The sequence below is a fragment of the Carcharhinus amblyrhynchos genome, chromosome 5, assembly GCF_965287045.1.
Source record: "Carcharhinus amblyrhynchos chromosome 5, sCarAmb.v2.hapA, whole genome shotgun sequence".
Lineage (NCBI taxonomy): Eukaryota > Metazoa > Chordata > Chondrichthyes > Carcharhiniformes > Carcharhinidae > Carcharhinus > Carcharhinus amblyrhynchos.
In genome coordinates this window covers 94,326,481-94,345,372 of record NC_137328.1, presented here as the reverse complement: position 1 = coordinate 94,345,372, position 18,892 = coordinate 94,326,481, and the positions used below count along the sequence as shown (strand labels likewise).

Here is an 18,892-nt window from a genome sequence, read left to right as displayed (position 1 = left end):
GTTCCATTGTTTCATGCGCTACTGATGTGAAACAGAAATAAAGTTTTCAAAGGCTGTGAGACAATTATCAGCAAAATGCTTTCAAATCACCAGAACTGTTAGAAAAAATATCAATAAACTATCAGTCATGCCCAGAGAAGGCATACTCTACTCATAACTTTAAATATAGACTTGTGTTCATATAGACGTTCTGGAATTTTTTTTAATAAAGTTAACTCTGGTGAACTGTTAAGGTTCACACTAAACTGTCTAGAGTCAGATGACAGATTATTCAACAGGTTTCTAATTGAATCACTCTGGGTGGGGACCCCTCTTGGGAATGGAATCTTGGGTGAGATTCTCCAAGATCCCAGGCACATGTTTCCCAAGGGCGGGAGGTAGCGCATTGTTTGCTAGCAGTGCCATGCTCTGATCTCACCATGGTCAATGGGAATTCCTGTTGATGTCACCCTATGTTGGCAGGAAATCTGTGGGCAGTGGTGCGTTGCGGACGGGATCAGAGAATCTTGCCGGCGATTCTCCAGCCATTACCTGTGCAACTCACACCTGTCTTTGTTTGACAGGTGTGAGTTCTACATAATCAGTGGAAGTCTAGACTTCTCGCCCTGGATATTCATTACCGAGGTGGGGAGCAGGAGTCAGGAAAACTCTTATCTCAGTCCACTGACTTCAGGAGAAAGTACCTGCAAAGGCGGAATCTTCATTGGGGTTGGGTCAGTTAACCCGGCAAAGAGTCGGAGGCAGCTAGGGGGGCTTCAGTCTGTTTAAAAAGTCCAGCTCATTGCTGTTGGACTTAAAAACACAGTAGTCCTCCAGCACTCAACCCCAAAATCCCCTCCATCCCACACACTCCCCATCCCCATCCATGGCACCTTGTGGCCCTCGCCTATCCCCAATGGTCCTTCATGCACCCATAGCAAGCTGTGCGTGCTTGACTGCAAGCTCAGGCTTCCATTGCTCCATTGAAACACCTGAGCCTCAGAGGAAACACTGCTTGGTTGACAGCTCTGGCTGTTTGACTTCTTTTGTCAACTGCACAGTTTTTCTTTATATAAGGTTAGAGGTTACAAAGACTTGCCGTTTGTCTTTGTGAGACTTTAAAGGATGATTGTCACTTTTATTGGGCAGTCATGAAAGCCTTTTTTATGAATGAATAGCTTTTTTAAGCTTTCTTTTACACATCATATTGTCACCATAGCATTCATTAGTTCTATAGAATGTTTGTTGTTAAATGGGCATGGAAAATAGCATAGCTTGGCATTGGGGGCTTGGGGCTTGGATGGAGAGGCATGGTTTGGCACTGGGGGAATGAGGGGCCAGAGACTGGTTAGAGGGGAAATAGCTTGGCATAATGAGAACCTGATCTTTTTTGTGTGCATGGTGTGTGAATGATGCAGACTCATTTGGGGTAAGTGCATGAATAAATAATCATCTTTATTCTTAAACACATACAAGTTCCCATTGCCTAATTGCTCTCTCTGTTTGGTATTAATTATAATCTAATTTTATATTGGACCAAAGTTGCATAGTGGCCACTTTCCCATCAGGAAACCAGCTTTTTAGGCCTGATGTTAACTTTGCGCAAGTGAACGAGTTTTGAATAAATCTCATCCAAACTTCTAAATGGGTCCACAAGGAATATAGGCAGCTGTGACTGGGCACATATTTTTGAACTGATACATCTGAATAACTGTGGTAACATTTGCTCAATCCAAAATTCAGTAGGGGGTGAAAAAAAGGTTACGAATGTGAGGAGTGACTTTACATGGAAGGAAATAGGCTGCATGCACATAAAACAGTACGGATAAAAGCAAGAACAGATCTGGGTCTGCGGCTCACTGCCTGAAAGGGTGGTAGAGGCAGAATGCCTCTTGGCATTAAACAATACTTTGATGTATAGTTATCTACAAGGCACCAGACCAAGAGCTGGAAAGTGGCACTCGACTGGATAGCTCTTTTAAAGCCAGCACGGCACATTGGGCCAAATGTGCCACAGATTTTCTGTTTCTAGATAGTTTTGCACAATTGCTATTCATCCCTGTTTCATGTGCATGCATTGGAAAGTAAGGGAATCAGAACATGCATCAAATAATGCCCATTGCTGATAATTGCTGAAACACCTCCAAACATTTCACATAGTGACGTGCAGTGTTGTTGTTAACCAAGCAAATAACTTACCATTTCTCACTTCTCAAAACCAAGTGGCCACCAGCTCCTCCCCCTCCCCAAAACTAATCGGTTCATCTCTAAAGCAAGCATTTCAAACCTTTGGTCACCTTATTAAAACAGCAGGGAGGGATTCTCCCAAAAATACTCCAAGTGCCAAACTTGTGTAAAAACTGGAGTAAATCCCACTGCTTTTTTCAGTTGGATTTTCAAAATGGTTCTCCCACAGCCTGTCATCACAGAGATCCCGAGCATGAAGCACATGAAATGTCAGTGGGTGGGGATTATTCCCACTGGAGAGTCTGGCAGCATAGCGCTGAGCGAGCCATTGCACATGCGCTGATTGGTCAATGCCGAGATAGGCGCATGTGCAGTGGTCGTACACTGCTGGCCTCCTGATCACTGGCAAGCTGTGCGACGCCACGCCGCTACCCCTCCAATCCACCCCACCCCTCCGATCGCTGGCCTCCAGACCAGCCTCAATCCTCTCCCCCACGCTCATGGCCCCATCCCAATCTGCCCCTTGGCAGTCCTGACTCCCAGCCATGCTTATAGCCCCGACACACACCCCCACCTCCGACCCCAATGGCCAACCCTGATCGCTGGGCTCCCTCCCTCTGCCTATGATCCCAAGTGCACATTTGCACTGGGATCCCCCCCAACACCCAGTGATCTCCCCCACAGAGGCCCCAAACTCAGTAGACCCTGCCTCCTTGGTACTGCCTGCTGCCTGGTGGGCAGTGCCAAGGTGCCTCTGATCATTACCAGGGGGACAGGCTGGCACTGCCAAGCTGGCAATGACTGGGGGCATTCCTCCCTCCTTACAGCTAGTGGGGAGCCACTATAAAGCCCGCTGGAGTTACACACTCCTGGCAGAGAGCGGGGAAGGAGACACTAACGGGCCTAGAGACTTCGGTCCCAGGCCCGCTAAAGATATGCAAATCATCATTTAAATAATTTATTCAGCTCCACGCAATTTCTGGCGCAGATCTGATGACACCAAAAATTCAGTGGCTGGAGATACGTGTTTGCCATGGCACCCAGCGGAAAGCTTTTGCTCTAGTCTGGGAGAATCTGCCCCGTACAAGAGTATTGCACAATTACATTCCCTCAAAATATTGTCACTCCCAGCGGTTTGATTTGATTTGATTTATTATTGTGAAAAGTATTGTTTAGAACATAGAACATCGAACACCACAGCACAAACAGGCCCTTCGACCCACAAGTTGCGCCGATCATATCCATACCTACCAGGCCTATCTATAACCCTCAATCCCGTGAAATCCCATGTACTCATCCAGAAGTCTCTTAAAGGACCCCAACGAGTTCGCCTCTACCATCACCAATGGCAGCCGATTCCACTCGCTCACCATCCTCTGAGTGAAAAACTTACCCCTACATCTCTTTTCTTGCATGCTATACAGACAAAAGCATACTGTTCATCGAGAAGGAAAGGAGAGAGTGCAGAATGTATGTTACAGTCATAGCTAGGGTGTAGAGAATGATCAACTTAACGCAAGGTAGGTCCATTCAAAACTCTGAAGGCAGTCTCCGGTGATGAATACCTGTGATTTATTGTTATGTAGGTAACAACTTAATGACTCCCTCAGAGTTGGTATAATATATAAGTGTAGATAGGGGATTGGTTAATGGACAAGAGGCAGAGTTTAAGATCACTCCGTTTTCAAGTTGGCAAGCTGTGACTGGAGAAGTGCTGCAAGGTTCAGTGCTGGGGCCTCAACGATTTACAATCTGTACCAATGACTTAGACAAAGAGACAGAGAATAATGTATCTAATTTTGCTGATGATCAAGGCTACATGGAAATGTAAATTATGAGGAGGACACAGAGAGACTGTAAACAGATGTAGACAGGTCAGGTGAGTGGGCAACATGTGGGCATTGCATATAATGTTGGGAAATATGAGGTTCTTCACTTTGGTTGAAGAATGGAAAAACAGAATATTTTTTAAAAGATGTGAAACTTGCAAGCATCAAGTACAGAGATAGTTGGTTGCACTTGTACAAGAAACATAGATTTCTTCGATCCTTCTTTGAGGTTGATTTCCTGAGAAGAATAAGGAAATTAAGTTCTCCTCTTAAAACCTATTACTTGTATTTATAATTTTAGGTTGTCAGGAGTTGATCAAATTCGAGTGAATAATGTGTGCGTGGGAGGGATGATTTACAGTCTTAGTTAAAAGACCACAATGTTATTCAGATACAGAATCATTTCATCAATTATCAGAACTTAGATGTGAACAAATTAAGCTTCCAATACAGTTGAAGAAAGATAAGTTACAGGAAGTACAGCATGGGCAGCACAGTGGCTCAGTGATTCGCACTGCTGCCTCACAGCGATGGGAACCTGGGCTTGATTCCAGCATCGGGTAACTGTCTGTGTGAAGTTTGCACATTCTCCCTGTGTCTGCGCGGGTTTCCTCTGGGTGCTCCAGTTTTCTCTCATGGTTCAAAGATGTGCAGGTTAGGTGGATTTACCATGATAAATTGCCCCTTAGTGTCAGGGGAACTAGCAGTGGAGAGGGCCTGGGTCAGATTGTTGTTGGTGCAGGCCCAATGGCCCCCTTCTGCACTGTAGGATTCTGTAAAAGAAAAAGTGCATTCAGTAAGAAACCTCTTACTTATAGAACAATAGATCAATTTTAAATGGTCTCTGTAGTATCCTTGACGTCTCCTCTTCTTAGCACTGAGCAACACAAAAGATTTGGTTAGTGTGGATGCCAGTTTGACAGTGCTAACTGAGCCCAAAGAACAATTAGGAGATAGGCTTCCAGCCATATTTAAATAAGGCTGGCAAAGGACCAAAACATGCTTCATGTCGTTAGTGTGCTTAAACTGGACCATCTCGAGGGCAACATGACAGCTCAGAGACTATCTCTGTTGCTGTGCGGACACATGGATTTGGGCCTGTGTCTGTGGGAGTTTGCGCGTTCTCCCCGTGGTTGCGTGGGTTTCCTCCGGGTGCTCCGGTTTCCTCCCACATCCCAAAGATGCGCTTTTAGGCTGATTGATTGGGTAACAAATTGTCCCTATATTGGACCCCCCTGATCCTCGCACATTAGGCGTAGACTAAAATCATGAATAGGTCACTGAGACAATGGGACGGCGGCGCGGGCTCGTTGGGCCGAAGGGCCTGTTTCCCGTGCTGTGTTGTTCTTGTTCTTTGTATGCTGACTGTTTGCAAGCAGCTGACCAATGAATTGGCATTGGCCTTGAGGTAGGTTCAGGGATGGGGGTAGCAATTGTGAAGTGATGGCAAGTGTGGGGGAGAGGTGTTGGGGGGAAGATGTTTAAAAGGAAAGGCAAGCAGGAACTGGCACAGCTTATGACATTGTAGTGGAGCTAAGTGAAGAACTCCTGTCCTCATAGCTCCACATTCAAGTAAGTATTTTCTTTAGCAAAACTTGCCTTAAAGTGGTGGGGCCATGTCTTCCTGAACACAGTTTAGCCAACACTGGATAGTATCTAATATTAATTGATCATTCCCATAAAATAGCATTATTTTGATTTGATATGTTTGATCATTTGAGCACAGATTGAAATCTGTATAAATAACAAATTTTAATTTGCATATTATCCGCACATGTTCTTTTTCCAATATTCTTCCAATTACAGCAACTGATCTGAATATTTTTGACATTCCAGGTTCCCTCATACAACTCCCTTCAGTAGAGAGAGGAAAGCTTGCCAAAGTTCGCTTAGGTTCCCTTTCTTTGAAGAAGGAAGGAGAAAGACAGTGTTTCTTATTCACAAAACATTTTTTAATCTGCACAAGAAGTTCTGGAGGAAAGCTGCATCTCTTGAAGGTGACCTTGACTACTCATTAACTCTTAATGCATTCGGCAATGTCCCTCAAACAGACAGGCTGTGCATAATATATATCTGAGATGTTTGGAGAAAGGTTTAGGCTGTAAAAAACATGCTTTGACAGTAGAACATTTGTCATGTTATTATTTAACCCACTTAATGCTTTCTCTAGATTTAAATGAGGGAAGCAATTGGAGATTTACTTACCTCAAACATCATAAAAAGTCAAAGCTTCATTCTCCAGTTATATTCATTTTGGAGATTCAAAGAACAAGCTTTGCACCATGTATTGTGCAAGCACTAGACTTCATCCAAATGTAGAGGTTTTCCCACCCCTTTAAGGGGCCTCAACAGCTATGATCCTCCTCAGTTTTTATGTTCATGATTACCTCTGATTGTGCCTCCACTCTAAAAGCTACACAGCAATATTTTCAAAGGGTTTCTTGTACGCAGTCAAGGCTAAATCCAGAAATATGTGCCACCGTGCCTCATCCAGAACACTCATCCAGATTCATCAAAAGCACAATCTGGTTGGTCAGTAAGAAGGCATCAATCCCTATTACTGGAATGTTGTGATAATAGTGGTTAATCCTCCAGGCAGGAAAAGGGCACTGGAAAACCAGGATAAACCCAATTTTAAAGCACTGTTTTCTACCTCTGCCTTGTTATTAAGTGAGATAAGCAGCTGCTAAGATTCTGAGAAATCCAGTTTACAATAAGCAGAAGGAAGCAAAATGGTCTTTGTAAAAGATTTAATCTGTAATTTGTTTCTGTGCTTCAGACTGGAGGTGTCCTTTCACTAATAGACTGCACTCTAATCGAAGAACCGGATTCAAGTGAAGATGAATGTAAGTACACAATGGTTCCCAGTGATATGTCCTGAATACTTGGTTTTTAATTGTTCATTGATCTGTTTTTTTACAACAATAGAATACAATTTTTTTATTTTTACCTTATTAAATGAAGAATCATAGAACCCCTATAGTGCAGAAGATGACCATTTGGCCCATCAAGTCTGCACTGACTCTCTGACAAAGTCTCTTACCCAGGCTGCCTCCCTATCCCCGTAATCCTGCACATTCATCATGGCTAACCCATCTAACCTGCAATTATTGGGACACTAAGGGGCAATTTAGCATGGCCAATCCATTTGACCAGCATGCCTTTCGAACTATGGGAGGAGACCGGAGCACTATGCAGACGTGGGGAGGATTGGCAGACTCTTCACAGTCACCTGAGGCTGGGATTGAACTTGGGCCTCTGGCGCTGTGAGGCAGCAGTGCTAACCACTGTGCCACTGTTCCGGCAAATGAAGTTGATTGCAGTTAAACATTTTTTTATTTTAATCATTTGGGTGTCTAATATGTGCGGAATTTTTAATCACTAGGTTTGAACACCTCTAAATCAATCTGCTGAGCATTTGGGCTGTACAATTTATTTTTAGAATCATAGAATCTTTACAGTGCAGGAGACCAATTGGCCCATTGAGCCTGCACCGACAACAATCACACCCAGATCCTAACCCTGCGTATTTTCCTGCTAGACCACTGGTGCAAGTTAGCATATTAATCAACCTAACCTCCACATCTTTGGCCTGTGGAAGGACACCGGAGTACCCGGAAGAAACCCACGCAGAGATGGGGAGGACATGCAAACTCCATGCAGACAGTGATCCGAGGCCAGAAGTGAACCTATGTCTCTGGCGCTGTGAGGCAGCAGTGCTAACCTTTGCGCCGTCCTGATAAAGAATTCACACTGTCTCCCCAGAATAACACACCCAATTATGAATCCAGGAGATTTGGGGGAAATTCCACAGTGCTGTCGTAGTGGCAGAAACAGGCACAACTGCCACCAGCTGTCAATGCTTGGGCAAATGCTAGTGATTCTAATAATCCCATGTCTAGGCTCAATACACTGCCACAGAGCCACTGGAAAAATTGGATAGGAATCTTTTCGTGCCAAGAACACTGGGGACTGTAAATAATGTACAGAGTTTTAAGACGTTTCTGGAGAGAACCAATTGAGATATATAGTGAAAAAATTGTTAACTCAGATTGTGGTCAACAAGTTTGTTCAAAACAACTGGTGGGCGGGGGGAGAAGAGGTTGTAGGGGGATTGAGGGGGAGGGGAGTCAAGCCAAGTGAAATGATTACTGGTAACATTTCTACATGTTATATATAATTAGTGGGAATTTGACTGTGCAGATTCAGCTTTGGAGCCGTGTCACTGCTTTGAGCAATGAATAGATGTTATGTTTTCCGCTCTGTGTATCATTAAATTTTGTTTACACCTTTTAGCAAAAGGCTCTGGTCAGGTCTTTGGACATCTAGATTTCAAGATTGTGGTGGAGTCTGCTGATGCCCCACCATTCACAGTCGTACTACTAGCTCCTTCGAGACAGGAAAAAGCTGCATGGACCAGTGACATAAGCCAGGTAATTACCATTTACATTATTCCAAAATGTTCTATGTAGCTAAATTGTCAAATAAATATTTATCTGGATGAATGTACTGAGGATATCTTTTCAATTTATTCACATTCTGGTCTGTGAGGCAGACACAGCCAGAGCCACCCACCAGTGCACTTAATCTCAAAATGGGGGAATTCCGCCCATTGTGTCTGTGCTGGTGGATGATGCGGAGGTATGATGTTACGGCATTGCCTCAGTTACATTGCTCGTCATGGAGGAGGCTGATGACAACTGGGCTGGTAAATTCAAAGAGGATCAGTGGAGATTTACACTGTGAGCGTGGTGGGGGGGGGGTGGAGGGGAGGAGGTGTCTCTCTGATTCTCTTTGCTCCAGCGAAGGGTCACCTAAACACGAAACGTTGGCTCTATTCTCTCCCTGCAGATGCAATCAAACCTGTCGAGATTTTCCAGCATTTTCTGTCTTAGTTGTGATGGTGAGATTGGAACTTACGGCCAAAATTCGGGTGCGTGCACGATCCAGAAACATAAGAATTCACACCAGAAAATGCCAGGCACATGTCCCGACTGCATTGCGCACTTGTGCGATAGTTTGGTCAGGAGGAGCGAGACAGACTCAGAAACGTGGCCACCGACAATTAAGAAACCAATTTAAATGAATTGAACGCTGATTGACCAGAGTTTTACATTTACTGTTTATTAATCATCAGCACAATTGCCCATCTGCCTTTATGGTTGGCGGGTGAGCTGATTGGCAAGGTGGCCGGTATATTTAAGCTGCAACCTCATTCCAGGGTGGGAAGGAAGTTCAGGACTCAAATAAAATTAACAGATCTGTCTGGGGACTGAGGTCTGTGTGTGATTGTGTTGTCTAGACACTGGTGGTGTGGTGTTTCCATTGATACTTATTTTTCATGGGCCGTTAGCTCCCTGAGACGGCTCAGCAGAGTCTGTGCCCCTGAGACAGCACATTAGTAAAGCCAGCCTGTGCTCTCCCATTTCTTGATGCCTGCCCTCCTCTCGTCCTCTCCTGCAGCACTCAACCTTTCACAGCGGGTGTTCCATGCTGGCTGGCTGTTAATTGGCGACTGTGCATGGAATTTTGCTCCACGGCCAACCAAGGCCAGGAGGGCATTTTGCAGCCACATCCGTGCCTGCTGTGCAGGAGTACCCAACAGATGAAAAATTCAGGCCCATGTGTCAGGAGAAATAGGCCAGTAACATTACTGCAATGCTATCACTTGTTTCCTCAGGATTAGTGGTGAACACTGTCAAAAGGGTAACATTGATTTTTACATGCTTTATGCAACAATTGAAGTATCGGAAAAAATGAATCAAGTTTGAAATGAGGAACTACAATGGATTTTCAAGAGCAGATGTAAAATTGAAGATCAGACAATAATTCTCATGATCCACTGATCTGTCTATTTAACAATACGGTCGGGAGCAAGGCTCCATTGCAAAATTAGGAATTTACTGCTCATTAATTGTCAGCACAAGTTGGCCTCTTGCCATTTGGTGCCTGGGAGAAGCCACAAGTTTTATTAGGATAAAACTTAGGGCAGAATTTTATGACCCTATCATGGCAGGAACGGAACTGGAAAATGCAGCGAGTCATTCTAAAGTCCATTGACTTCGGTGAGGCTAGAAAACCCCCCCAATAGGAAGAGTCCTAAAATTGACCCTTAGAATTAATAAACTGTGTATTACTTTCAACCATTTTTCTATGTTAAAGATGCAATACAAATGCAAGTTGTTGTTTGCTTTTAACTTGCTTCCTACAGCATTTTAATGGAATAAAGCTAGCAATACCTCTGTTTTTCTATTGGTCTCTATGGAGATAGATATTTCCATGGCATCTGTTTCCATGGTGGTGCCGCATTCAGTTATACATCTGTATCCCTAGTGGACTGAGGAGGGTGGTATTTGTTTCTTTGGCAGTTCATGGAGGCTGTTCCTTGTAACCTCTCACTCAGTTTTTATGTGCTTCGGTTGATCTGACCCCACTATCGAGGTAGAAAATAAAACTGAACTAAAAAAAACCTCACGATATTTTTCATGACACTACTCCAGCCCTGAAAGGCATAGATGAGCATGACCAATTTTACAGTCTGGATTTTTTTTTCCAAAAACCTGGAGAATGTCATTTTATATTTCTAATTGACTGGTGTTTGTATTTTTGCAGTGTATAGATAACATACGATGCAATGGACTAATGACCAACGTATTTGAGGAATATTCAAAAGTTACTGTGCCTCATATGATTAGGTAAGTCTTGTGCAAGATGTCAAAGGAGTGATTCTATTAAGAAAATGGTCTCATTGGGAGTGATTTCTGGGAAATCGTAAGAACACAACAAACAGGAACAGGAGTGAACAATATCCCACCAAAGCCTGCTACACCATTCAATACATTCATGGTTGGTCTGCTGCCTTAACTCCACTTTGCTGCCACTCCACCATATCCCTCGATTCCCTGAGAGACCAAAAACCTGTCTGTCTGAGCCTTAAATGTATTCAGATATGGAGCATCTACAACCCTCAGGGATAAATACCAAAGACTCACAACCCCTTTGAGTGAAGTAATTTCTCCGCAACTCAGCCCTATGTGATCGGCCCTATAACCCCGTGCGATCCCATAATTCTCGATCTGCGTTTCTTGCGAGGTTCAATGCTGCCGGGAGTGCCAGATCTTGGAAGTGCTGATTTACAACACCTCATTTTCTTACAACAGCCTTGCTTGCAGCTACTACATCATTTGTGGCAAGCAAGGTAGGTAGAATGATATATAAATGGAAAATGTTGAAAATGCTAAACATCTGTGGAGAGAGAAATATCTCAGCTCAGTGATCGGAAGAAATTAGACCTGTGACAGACTTTAAGCAAATACAGATGCAAAAAAAAGGCAGAGGGAGAGAAAGAACAAATGGGAAGACCTCTAATTGGATGCAAGTCAAGAGACATTAAATAACGAAAGGAGAGTTTTCTGTATGTCCCCTCCTGCTGACCATCCCCGGAGAACAGCAGCCCATCTGATTGCCCCCTCTCACCCTCTTTGATCGAAGCATTCATCACTCTCCTCGATCGTCCTTCTTCCTTTCTCCTGATTGCTGTTATCCCTACCCCCAGTGACCCCAGCTGATTGTCCCTCCTCTGGTTAACTTCATGTGATGGCATCAGCCCTCCAGCCCAAAGCCTCCAATTACACCCCTTTCCATTCATTCCCCTGTTGATCACCTTTCCCAGCAATCAGCTGGACCTCTGGTTTGGGAACTGGTCACTGATATCAGAGGCAGGCAATGAATTAAAACTCCGCGATGTGTGGGGGAATCTTGAATTACGGATTTCCTGGGACTTTTTGACCAACCTGCCCTTGGGGCATTGATTGGTAAAAATTCTGTGCTAGATTTAGAATGCTCCTTTAATTGTGATCACCCCTGTCAATAATCACATGGATCACCCAAATTGACGATATCAGGCGAGTCCATTTTCCTCCCCTGTCAGCACAGAGAGCAGGCTGCATGTTGTGCTTCCAGTAGTATGTGTACTGGTATTGTATATAGGCTGTACTGGGAAAAAAAAATCACATAACCTCAAAAGCCATGCAGTGGTTTCTGAATGTACTCATTGCAGGATGCTGAGGCTGAATGGCTTACTCTTGGTCCTAGTTTGTATGATCATGTCGTAAATATTTTTAAGACTGAAGTAGATTCTTCACAAACAAGGGGTTCAAATATTATGGGAGAACCTTATCGAATGGCAGGGCAGGCTCACGGGTCAAATGGCCTATGCATGCTCCTAACTCATAAGTGCGGAAGTTCGTGGAAAGATACCAAATTAAATTGATGAAGACTTGAAAACGCCAAAATTATGGTGAAGCGCCATACCCTCTCTTCATGACAATCAGTTTCATTTCATGATGGTGGGAAAGTCATGAATAAACAAGACTTTGGGCAGCATGGAGGCACAATGGTTAGCACCACACCCTCACAGCGTCAAGGACCGGGTTTCAATTCTGGCCTCGTGTGATTGTCTATGTGGAGTTTGCACATTCTCCCTGGGTCTGCGAGGGTTTCCTCTGGGTGCTCCAGTTTCCCCTCATAGTCCAAAGATGTGCAGGTTAGGTGGATTGGCCATGCTAAATTGCCCCTTTGTGTCAGGGAGATTAGCACGGTAAATACATGGGTTTACAGGGATTGGACCTGAGTGGGATTGTTGTTAGTGCAAGCCCAATGGGTTGAATGGCCTCCTTTGAAACAATTCTTTGAAACAATATGGATTTGGTAGTCGAAGCTTAAGGTTTTCCATGTTTCTTGCCATCCATGTAGGTAGTGCATACAGTTTGAGTCTGGCTGCCACCTGATGCCAAGCTTACAGTGATGCTTAATTCTGAGGAGGGTGCCCTTGAGTGATAAACAGAAGGACCCTCAAGTGATAAACTTGAAGTTTTGAGAGCTGTGCTGCTCCATCATCAGCTCATACACTCCACTTCCTGCATTTGTATTTGTTGTTCTGGTTATTAGCAGCAACTTTTCTCTCATACGTAGTCTTTGATATGTTTAGAATATGCCATCTGTGCCATATAGCAACCAGTAGCCTGGTTGTTTCTGATTGGATTACCTTGTACAGAAACAGGCCATTTGGTCCAACCAGCCCATGCTAGTATTTATGCTTCATTCAAGCCACCCCCCATCTTTCCTCATCTAAATCCGTCATTGTAATGATCTATCCCATTCTCCCTCACTTATTTGTCTAGAATACTCTTAAATGCATTCATATTTAGGTCAAGTACTCCATTTAATCGCCAGTTCCGCATTCTCGCCAATTTTGGCTAAAGAATTCACTCGGATATTTAGGTGCCCGTTTTATAATGGCTGGGATTTTCAGGCTGTTCACATCCTGCTGCGTTACAAGTGAAGATGGAGAATTTGAAGCTCGGTTAAATCTCCTTTCACCTGCAGCGGGACCGGAAAATCCTGCCAGCATGAACAGATGGAAAATTCCACCCAGAGTTTTTTTTTTGTATTTTAGTTTTATTTCTGTCCCAATTGGCCTTTGAGAAGGCTAAAATATGCCTTTTAAAGTTACCTGTTGTCTTATGCTGCGGAATGGCTGCGTCACTAAATGTCTGCACCATTCTTTGTCAGCAGCTGGATTACAAGATCTTGCTACTGAACCGTTGCTAATCTGGTTAGCTCAGCTCAAATGGGCAGATGTTCACATTGATTATTATAAGTAAATTGACCCTGGCACTCAAATGTTTATCTGATTGGGTGTGAACATGAATCTCAGTATGTCCACACACCACTGAATCTGGTCCTGGAGCTGAAAATCCTGACTGTGCACATGATTTGCCACAGCTGTACAGCTTTCTCTGTACTGTGCCATCATTGTCCCTCAATCCACAATGAAAGAAGCAGACTTTTGTTTCATTGGATATTTCTATTTCCCGCAAGATCCATTGTTTTAGCTCCTCTGTGATAATGTGTCCCTAGTAGGCATCAAAAGCCTGCAGTCGATAGTTTTCCTTATGTTGATACTCAGTGAAAGATCATCGCAAAAGATTTGTGGAAGGAATTAACAAAATTATTATTTTCCTCAGATCTGATATCCGACTTCATAGCGATGATATGGATATCTGCTTCAGTAAGACACTGAACTCCTGTAAAGTGCCACAGATCCGCTACGCCAGTGTAGAGAGGTTGCTGGAAAGACTGACTGATCTACGTTTTCTCAGCATTGATTTCCTCAATACTTTCCTCCACACTTACCGCATATTCACAACTGCACTGGTTGTCCTGGAGAAGCTGACAGACATCTACAAGAAACCTTTCACCTCCATCCCTGTCAGGTGAGGGCAAACTAAAATAACTGTTCAACTTGATAAATTAGTTTGTTTTCACAAAAAAGTATATTCTTAGGATGTTGACAGCATTGACACAGCCTAACTGTAATTGTTCATAACAGGCTGGTGATGGGAATTCTTAACTGCTGCAGTTCTTGTGGTGGCACTGTTCCTATAATGGTGCTCGGTAGGGAATTCTGGGATATCAACTACCTGACAATGAAGAAACATGATGGCCGGGATTTTACGGCCTCACTCATCCCGAAACGCAAAACCCCACTTGAGGTCAACAGACCTTTCCATGGTCTGCCCCTCACCCACTCCAATGTTACCACGTGGGATGGTGACATTCCAACTGATGTATGTCCAAGATGGTGTGAGACTTGGAGAAGGACAATGGCTTTCCCAAGGCATTGCTTTTGTGTTAGTGAGGAAGATAGTGTTGGTGAAGTGACCTTGGTGAGTTGTTGGAACACATCATTTAAACCCACAGCAGCCACTGTAAAGCCGTAGGAGATGGGATAGATTTCAGCCAGAATTTTCCAGCTGTTTATGCCCCACTGCCATTGCAAGTGAAGGCAGAGAATTTGGCGCTCAGCCAAATCTCCATTCATTGCCACGGGACCAGAGGATCCCATTGGAGTGAACGGCTGGAAAATTCTGGCCATTGAGTTCAGTCGTAATGGGGATCTGCAAGTGATCCCTAGTTCACAGTGAGCTTCTTGAATGTTGAAGCTGCACCTATTCAGGGAAATGATGAGTCTTCTTTCACGCTCCTGATTTGAGCTTTGTAGGTAATGGTTGGTGAGGATTTGAGGGATCTGGAAGTGAACCACTCATTGCAGAGTACCCATGCTTCCGTGCTCTTGTAGCCACAGTATTGACATGGTTAGTGGTGGTGTCATCATTGAAGTTGATTGGATTTTCTCTTGTTCAAGATGTCCTGACAATTACATGGACTGGGTCTTACCTGCCACTTGCTGGCCCATGTCTAGATGTTATTAAGATCCTACTTTGGGCTGCCATGGGTTGTTCCATTAACATGGAAGCTGCACAAACAGCTTCATTCCTGACCTAGTACAGAGGGAAGATCACTGATAAAGCAGCAGGAGATGACTGAGCCAGGGACAATGTTCTCAGAACAGTAAGGCTCCTTCACGTGAATTTTCTGTTGGGCAACATTGCTCCTGATGATGGGATTTGGGGTGCAAGGTCCAGAAAACTATGGTGTTCCAATTATCTCCCTCTCCTTTTGAGAAGAGCCTTACTAATCCTCATACAAATAACAACTTATTTAGAATTAGTCACTGTAATACCAACTAGTTACCCTGGTGCAGCATGGTGGCACACAGTCACCCGAGGCTGGAATGGAACCCAGATCCCTGGTGTTGTCAACGATTGTGCCGCTGTGCTGCCATTCTGTAGAATAGAAAGATCCCAGAAAACATAGGATCTGTAACATATTTTCCACAATACCAATGTTCATGCTACCTGAACGTAGCGCTGCTTCTAACAGGCAGTATCCTGCGGTGTGTCACTGTTACTCTACCGCTCATGATTGATTGGAAGTATTGCAGTCACGTTTTACACAGTATAAGAAGAAATCAGTGGTGACAGGTAAGGCTTCTATAAATCAGTCATGTTTTAAAAATTGTCACCTTTGTTTTCAAATCCCTCCATAGCCTCGCCCCTGTCTAGCTCTGTTATTTCCCCTAACCCTTTAATCGTCTGGGATATTTGCTCCTATAATTAAGATTCTCGAGCATCTTTATTTTAATGGCTACAATTTTGGTAGCCTTCAGTTGCCTTGGCTCCAGACTCTGGAATTCTATGCCTCTCCAGCTCTGTACCTTGCTTTACTCCTTTAAGATACCCTTTAAAATCTATCCCTCCAATCAAGCTTTTAGTTGTCTGATTTATTTCCTTGGGTGATTTGGTGCTATCCTTCATATTTTGTTTTACAATGTTCTTGTGAAGCCCCTTGCAACATTTCATCACATTAAAGTGGCTAATTAAATATAAGTTGTTAATGTCAATGTTACAGTCAATTCATTAGTTCTTTTAAGTGATGCATGTTTTTGTTACAATATTTACATGTGTGAATCTGTTTGCAGCTGTGTGTGCACTAATGTCTTCAGTTATAATTTTCAATTGTCTAAGTGATTTCTGGGCTCTCATCCAAACCACTGGCTGAGCCTAGACATCCATTAGATTACAGAAACACCTGAGCCCCAGAGAAAACATTACTTGATTGAGAGCTCTGGTTCTCTGCTATTTGCTGTCAATTACACAATGTTTATTTCCACAAGATGAAGAGATTTCAAGTTTCTGTTCTCAATATTTTAAAAGATGACTGACACTTCTATAGGGTTTTAATAAAAAATGTTTACTATAGTAGAAAGTTACCAATGATTGACTTTTTAAATCAAAAGTTATCACCAAATGGATCATTTGTTCTATAGCATGTATAGTGGGTGACCAAGCATGGAGTACGATAGCTTGGCATGGGGACTGGGCTGGGGTTGGTCATGACAGCCCATAGGGGTTGGTTGGGATGCATGCCTTGGCATTAGAATGAGGAGCCAAAGGGATTGTTTGGGGGAGGGGCATAATTTTGTATCAGCGCATGAAAAGTCAAAAGGATTGGTTGGTGGAGTACATGACATGGGAGCATGAGGAGCCATAAATGGTGGGTGGAGGTGGTGAGGTGACATGTGTGGGGTTTGAGGGGTTGAGAGTCTTCCTCTTTTTATTATAATTGGGACAATGTTCCACCGCACTGCCTTTTAAACAGCCCAATTCTGCACCCAGCAGTCTTGGTGGCTACCTCCAAGCCTTCTCCCACAACGGCTAGCCTGACTGTAACTTGCATCTGCTGCTCCCTCAACCACTCACCACCACCCCCCCACACACTTCCCCAACCACAACCCCCCCTCCTCCTCAGCACAACACACCCCGGTTCCCTCCAGAATGGAAGTTCTGTCCTTTTCACTACGTTGTCCCAAAGCTGGGAATTTTCCTGACTCTCTCCACTGGCCTCCAAGTTAGAAATCCAGCTCTCCATGTCACTTGGGTAGGCCATGAAATTTGGGATTGGTTATTAGGTAGTGCAGGGTTTACAGCTAAGCTACCTTCTAAGGAAGGTACCCTAGAACTAAAAAAGAGGATAGCTGTCTTGACACATACCTCCAGCAGTTGCTTGTTCACTTCATTGCCCATGGACAGGGGATTCTATAGTTGTGCTGCTCTGTCACCTGTGCTCACACTCCATTTTCTGTATCATAATTATTGTACTGGGTATTAACAGCCACTTTGTTTCTTCGTAGGCGGCCTATGGAAAGGCTAAAAGATGCCGTAAAGATATTTACAGTCCTTGTGTCTGAGGAGTGACTACACCCCTGTAAATGTTCCCACCGTCCTGTCAGCAGATGAATTAACAAAATCCAACCTCCCCATTTCCAATCCGATGGGCTGTCGATGTTTTACCCAAATTGGTGGAAGCTGACATTTATTACTATAGCTAAATGTCCCTGAAAGATCCAAGGGGGAGAAATTAATTTGCCATATAATAAAGAATTTCAATTTATAAGCTTGGCTGGCAAATAAGGCCCCTGTCAGAGAGGTGATATAGTTCTGACCAAATTCACATGTTACATTCTATCATGTAGGACTAAGAAATTGAATTAGGAGATGCCCAGTTACTGATTTACTCGAATGTTTTCTGTTAAGTCAACTAATATGTCCAGAACCAGGTGTTAACCTACCCAAGTGGTTTATGTATAACTTATCTCAATATTTCATATTACTATTTGACGGTTATCATTTGTATAGTAGGACATATCCTGGAGTCCTGTGGCGATTGATTTGCTTCAATTATACATTCCCTTTTCATTCATAGGTCACTGGAACTGTTTTTTGCAACTAACCAAAGCAACAGATCTGAGCACATGAATGATGGAAAGTCCCCAAGACTGTGTCGGAAATTTTCTTCGCCTCCTCCGCTGTCTCTTTCTCGGACGTCCTCTCCTGTCCGAACTCGGAAACTTTCACTCAGTTCCCCTGTGAATTCTAGAATAGGAGTTCTTGACCTTTCCACATCCTCCACATCCAGCACTTCTACCTTTGCTTACAGCCCAGCTACCTCTCCACCTCCCCTAGCAAGCAAAACACCACTGGATCTGAGCAAAGGTTCCTCATCCCCAGACCAGTGTCCTCTGTCCACAGAGGAAAATTCAGAGCATCCCCGCATTGATATTTGCAGCAAGTTAAGAAGAAGCATCAGGAGAGGTACAGAAAATATTACTTATTTGTTATTATTAGATTTTGTCCCTCTTCTGTGATTGTCTTTCTTTTCCGCTAAGTTTGTCTCTTTATGTCATATACTTTGAGGCTACTTGCCAATACTTATTCTCCTGATTACCGTCACTGCCTTTAATGTTGTCTGTGATTGGTCAGCAAACGGGTTAAGTTCAATTACCAGTTTTTAAAAATTCCCCATTGGTCTCTTCATTCAGCTAATATTAACTGCCTTGATCAGCACAGTTAGGCTGGTTTACCTATGGACATGTCCATATGTAAGGTTAATCCATGGCAAACTCACCAGAAGCTGCAAATGAGAAAAGTGGG

General features: G+C 43.6%; 1 protein-coding gene across 3 annotated transcripts in view; it reads left to right on the top strand.

The window, feature by feature from the left end:
- Positions 1-18,892, top strand: part of LOC145343187 (ras-specific guanine nucleotide-releasing factor 2-like) — a 213,633-nt gene that overhangs the window by 137,339 nt on the left and 57,402 nt on the right. For all 3 annotated transcript variants that reach the window (XM_080189205.1, XM_080189204.1, XM_080189203.1), the window contains exons 10-15: positions 5,832-5,992; positions 6,775-6,841; positions 8,292-8,428; positions 10,608-10,690; positions 14,024-14,272; positions 18,165-18,553. In XM_080189205.1, coding sequence (XP_080045331.1) covers positions 5,832-5,992; positions 6,775-6,841; positions 8,292-8,428; positions 10,608-10,690; positions 14,024-14,272; positions 18,165-18,553 — 1,086 coding nt within the window. The remainder of the gene's footprint in view (positions 1-5,831; positions 5,993-6,774; positions 6,842-8,291; positions 8,429-10,607; positions 10,691-14,023; positions 14,273-18,164; positions 18,554-18,892) is intronic.